Genomic DNA, 6,042 nt, shown 5'->3' with positions numbered 1-6,042 from the left:
AGTTATTCCCAAGAGTACCCTGAAAGTGGGGGGGGGGGATCTTGAGAGAAGATAAGGATGAGGACCTCTCATGATTGGACACATGTCAGCCAGGACAGTTATTCCCAGGAGTACCCTGAAAGTGGGGGGAGGGGGGGAGATCTTGAGAGAAGATGAGGATGAGGACCTCTCGCTCCAGACGTGGGGCTCGAAAAGTTCAATATGAAAATAATAATGAAGAAATTGCGGTAATAATAATCACAACAGCTACTATTTCTTGGCACCAGACACAATAACTGTACAAAACAGGTATAATCATCAGCCCTGTTTTACAGATGAGGAAACTGAGGCTTAGTGAGATGAAAGTACTTATCAAAGTTCACACAGCTAGGAAGTTGTGGATCTGGGATTCCAGTCCAGACAGTGAGGCTCACATTCCCAGCCACTGGGTGGCCTCTACAATAAATGCACACATTTATTAACACCTACAATTGCCAGGCACTGGGCTAAGCACTTCAGAGCATTGACTCATTCACAGTGTCCCAGGATTCCAGAAGGCCAGACTGCTGTGAGTAAGGGGTAGCTTAAATGGGAGGAAAAGTGGATGGGGAACAAAGATTCCGGAGCCTGGGAGGGTCACCATGGACAGCTCTCACTGACCACCTCCTTCCCTCTGCGCCTTGCCTACCCCACAGGGATCCACAATGCCTAGCTGTGACCATTCTTGTGGCTGTAGCCGTGGCCCCAACGTGGAAGATGGCAAGTGGTATGGAGTCCGCTCCTATCTGCACCTCTTCTACGAGGACTGTGCAGGTACTGCCCTCAGCGATGACCCTGAGGGGCCTTCCATCTTGTGCCCTCGCCGGCCCTGGCCCTCACTGTGCTGGAAGGTAAGGCTGGAGGAGAAGCAACTTGGATGATTTCCTCTGGCTTCAGGGAGGAGATGGGATCAGTGGATAGAAAGAAAAGGATTGGTGTAGCAGTTAGGATGTTTGAGCAACAGAAAATCCAACTCAGATGGGTTTAAACGATAAAGCGAAAATATTGCTCATTTTATAGAAGAGACCAGAGGTGTGTACCTTCAGGCAAAGTTCAATCCAGCAGTTCAGACCATCACACCGAGGACTCAAGATTTTCTTGGTCTTCAGGCTCCCCATGGACCCCCACCCTTGCAGCCCCTGTTAGCTTCAGATTCTTCCCACATGTTCCCCCAAATGGCTGCTACTATGCTGACCCTCGGTCTTTCACTCCACACCATCTAAGGGAAATCAGAATTTCCTGTAGCATTTCCTTCAGAAAAGAATGCTTTTTATTTCTAGAAGTCCTGCAAAGTATTGCATTAGCTCTGATTGGGTCACTTGCCCAGTCCTGTACTAATTTACTGTGGCCAAGGGGATGGTATATGCTGATTGGCAGGAAGGGGGTTCATCCCACTTAAATCTTACTGTGCTTCTCAATGATATATTGGGGTACTGTTGCCAAGGCAGTGGAAGAGGTGAGACAAACAAACAATTGAAGTTTATACTAGCCAGGGAAAGTGATCAGTTAGGGCACACTGTGTGGATAAAGGTATTGAGGTGGCAATGAGTCCCTAAATGGACCTAGATCTTTGATAAACACTAGGAAGACTGAGGCAGAGATTCCCTCCCCTCTGCTTTCGAAGGGCTTGACTCTAATGGAGAGGTGAGGTGCCAACCTGTGCATAGTTAATGCACAACATCAAGCCAGGTGTGCAGAGGAAACCAGGAGGAGAAATGCTATCAGTGCCTGGGGTGATCAGAGAAGACTTCCAGGAGGAAGTCAGTGTGTATTTTAAACTTTTAAGCATCTTCTTATTGTTAGGCAGTGTGCTAGGCTCTTGGGGACACAGAATTGAAGAAGACATGGTCCCTTCCTCACGGAACTTCTAGCTGTGGTTCATTTAGCCATTTTGCAAAATTTCACTCAGCTACTACTCTGTACTAGAACTGTGCTAGGCACAGAAGACACCTAGTGAGCTGAAACAGTCTCTGCTCTCATGGCTCTCCCTGCTCTTGGTCCAGTGGGATAGGCAGACATCACTTACATAGTAACCAAAGTACATGTCCCAGTGTGCACCAAGGTGAGTACACTGAAGAATAAATAGACACAGTATTTTCATGAGCACAGAGCAGGAGATTTGATCCAGTTCAGGGGAATCCTGGAAGGCTTCTCTGAGGAGGTGAGGTTTGAGATGAGATCGGAGGGATGTGTAGGAGTTAACTCAACAGAGAGATAGCTGTAGAGGGTAGATGGCACAGGGGGATAAGATGGGACCCAAAAAATGATGGAGGGGGACTCGAGGTTGACAGGAGAAACCTACTGTTAGCTGGGGGCTGGGAAGAAAATTAATCAAGAGGCCTCAAGATTCTAAGCAGCAAACAGTGTGTGCTGCTTGTCAGATCCTAGCAGGGGTGTTCTGTGATTCATATCTCTTAAAGTTGGATTAAGGGGTTACCTTTGAGTCCAGTTTGGATCTAAGGTGATCCTTTGACTTGGGGCCCCCAGCTGACTCTTGACTGCTTACCAATCTGTCTGCCTCTTTCCAGATCAGCCTGTCCTCAGGGACCCTGCTTCTGCTGCTGGGTGTGGCAGCCCTGACCACTGGCTATGCGGTGCCCCCCAAGCTGGAGGGCATTGGAGAGGGCGAGTTCCTGGTGTTGGATCAGCGGGCAGCCGACTACAACCAGGCCCTAGGCACCTGCCGCCTGGCAGGCACAGCGCTCTGTGTGGCAGCCGGGGTCCTGCTGGCCATCTGCCTGTTCTGGGCCATGACCAGCTGGCTGAGCCATGACACCAAGGCAAAACGCTTGGACACTGAAGCTGATGGTCATCTGGAGGTCTTTGGGGACGAGTCAGAGCAGCAACTGTCCCCCATCTTCCGTGATGCCAGTGGCCAGTCTTGGTTCTCACCACCTGCCAGCCCCTTTGGGCGATCTTCTGTGCAGACCATCCAACCCAAGCGGGACTCTTGAGCTGCCCTCATGGCCAGAGGAGTCACCAGACAGGATTTCCTCCTCCCCACCACACCACGCTCTCTCATTGTCTCCATAACTTCTCCCTTTCAGCAGAGACCCTTCTGTCTAAACCCTGAGATGGCTCAACTGCAGGTCAGACAGTCTGGAGCTTACATCCCCATGCTCATTCTCAGGGGGTAGGGCCCCAGCTCATCCAAGATGCCAATCTTCTCCAAGTTCGCCCGAAACTTCCTACCCACCCCTCCTCCCCCAGGCCCTTCAGGGGCAGAAAGCATCTCCCTCAACCTGCCCCCATTCTTTCCTCTGTGTGACTCTGGCCCAGCCCCTTTCCTTTCAGACAACCAGTTCCTGTCTCTGTACTATAAGGGATTGGGACAAGATTCTCGAGTTCCATGACTTCCCTATTCTCTCTAGGATGTAAGTATTACTCCCTATAGGCAAAGATGGGGGCGGTGAGGTAGCAGGGTCATTCTCATCCCTCCTTCTGTCAGCTGCACCAGGATACCTCAGGATGGGTCAAAGATGCTCACTGGACTTCCTGTCCGGGATGGTATGAAAACATTTACCCCCTAGAGTACATTTTCTACATATATTTTGGCATCAGAGCCCCTCCATCCTCTCTATCCCAGACTATTACTAGCCCCAGTGTGCAGATGAGGTGGCTGAGGGAAACTGGTAGTCTGCAGGAACTCAGACCCACATTTTCAGACTCTTGGGCCAGCTCTTGTTCTACAGCTGGAGCAGGGCCACTGTATCTTCCTGGCTTCCAGGGGACCCCCAGGGGTTGGAGACAGGCTTGACCCAGGGAGAGTAGTTGAAGGCAATGGTTTCTGGTTACTCAGAAAATACTTTGGACATGCATTTAAGTGGTCTCTAAGAGCCACTTAAGAACTGGGATGTCTTTTGTCTGTCAAAGTACCCCACCTTAGATACTGTCACTCACAGGTGACACAGCATCTCTGTTCTTTGCCACTAGGTGGAGCTCCAAGGCAGCCGGAGAGAGACATTTAAGACCCTGCCCCTACCCTCCCTACTGTTTCACCACCAGCTTGAGGGGCATCCTGAGGGGGAGTCCTCAGTCTTCCCCCACCAGGCAGGCCCTACTACCCTTGTGCCCCAGGCCACCTCCTTAACCTGCACCGCTTCCATCCCAACTTCCCTTTCAATAAACAGCTGGGATGGATACTGACTTTGCTTCTTTTTTTCCTGACCACTGGGAGTGGGGGCGGGCGGGGAGGGAAGAGACTGCTGTGGGTACCTACTGTGTGCTGGGCACTTAATCCATCATTTCTCATTTGCTCCTCATGAGAAAGGATATTATTATCTTTATTTTACAGATGAGACACCAATGGTCAGAGGAGTGAAACCACTTGCCTAGGCTTCCTGGGGGTGAATTTAAATGCTAGCCTCATGGGAAGGAAATTTTTCAGCCATCTTGACAAACTGCTGCAGACCATTATAACATAAATGTGGTACATCCCTGAGAGAAACAGAAGAACAGAAGACAGGGGCAGTTTGGGGAAGGAGTTGGAGCCAAAGGTGGAATCTTCCAGGGTGATAAGAACAGCTAACCCCTACTGGCACTCACCAGGGCCCAGACCCTGTTCCCATTGCTTTACAGACCCCATGTCTTGCTGTCCACATCTTAGAGAATGGCAGCTCCAGCCTCCTGGTTGCTCTAGTCAAAACCTTGGATTATCCTTGACTCCTCTTTTCCTCACAGCTTGAATCCAATCCATCAGCAAGTTCTGTCGATTCAACCTTGGAAGTACATGCTGTGCCCAAACACTTCTCGCCAACCTCACAGCTAGCTCCCTGGCCTGAGCCATCATCACTTCTCATCTGGATTGTTGCACCAACTTCTCCCTGGTCTCCTTGCTTCCGGCTCCTCCAACCTCTAAGACTAATCTTTACAGAGCAGTCAGACAGATCCTGTTATAACATGTTACGTTGTGTCTCTCTTCTGCTCAGAACCGCTCCCATGGCTCCCATGGCTCCCATGGCTCCCACTTCGCTCAGAGTAGAAGCCAAAATCTTCCAGACTTCTAGCCTCTGGAACTGTGAGAGAATATATTTTTATTGTTTTAAGCCACATAGTTTGTAGCCACATAATTTGCTTTGCACAGCAGCCCGAGGAAACAGGCTGTAAACTGGTGCCACTTATGAGAGAGGCAAAGTGGCAATATCAAAATGGAAAACCTACAGACCCTTTGATCCCTCTCTCTTGCTCAGGTGTATCTGTAGGTTAAATTCTACATATTGGAACATGGCAGCATTGTTCGTAACAGAAAACATTTGGAAACAATGTTAAAAGAATGAGAAAGCTCTTTATGTACGGGCTAGACCAATCTCCAGGTTATATTGTTAGGTGAAAAGGGGCAAGGCGCAGAACACTATGAATACTTTAAAGCCATTAATGTTATAAGAAGATTTATGCACCTTGCTTATACGTGCATAAAATCTCTATTGCCTTTGGCTGCCTCGGGGAAGGGGCTAGGGACTGGGTGCCTGGGGAAGGGATGGGAGGGAGACTTGTACCACATGTTCTTTCATCTGTTTTGAATTTTGAACCATGTGAATGTGTTATATTTTAAAACATAATTAATTTTAAAGATAATATAATTGATTGAATACATTTAATAAATGGAGGAGAAGGGACAGATCTTCCTTGCAGAAGAACTTCAATGAATAAATACGGAAAGCTTGAGAGAAATAGAAAAATTGTCCTTAGCACGCCACAGTAATAATTGCTGTTAAAGTCACCTGTGAACGCTAAAATGAGTGGATGAAACTTTCAGGTGAAAGAGGGTATTTGCATAGTCTCAAATGTTTATTAATTTGTGGTGGCTTTAACGCATGTCCACGAGTTATTGGATGCTCTGCCCTCCAGGAGGGGAGGCTTGGGTCCTGTCTCCTTGAGTGTAAGCTGGACTTAGCAACTTGTTCCCAACAAATCGAATGTAGAACAGGAACAAGAGAATTCACAGTGGACAACTCTGTCTACCTTAACCAATGATAAAGGTTAGTGTTGCCGGTAGTAACAAGCCTACTTGATATCATGGACGCC

The 6,042-nt window shown here is 48.6% G+C and overlaps 1 protein-coding gene across 1 annotated transcript; it reads left to right on the top strand.

Moving 5' to 3' along the window:
- The first annotated feature begins 683 nt into the window (after positions 1-683).
- Positions 684-4,104, top strand: NRSN2 (neurensin 2). The gene is made up of 2 exons (XM_006921686.3): positions 684-869; positions 2,547-4,104. Exons 1-2 carry the CDS (start codon positions 684-686, stop codon positions 2,970-2,972), a joined length of 612 nt encoding a protein of 203 aa, XP_006921748.1. The 3' UTR covers positions 2,973-4,104.
- Positions 4,105-6,042: the final 1,938 nt, after the last annotated feature.

This window comes from Pteropus alecto, unplaced genomic scaffold (genome assembly GCF_000325575.1).
Source record: "Pteropus alecto unplaced genomic scaffold, ASM32557v1 scaffold45, whole genome shotgun sequence".
Lineage (NCBI taxonomy): Eukaryota > Metazoa > Chordata > Mammalia > Chiroptera > Pteropodidae > Pteropus > Pteropus alecto.
This window is presented reverse-complemented; position numbering and strand designations above follow the sequence as displayed.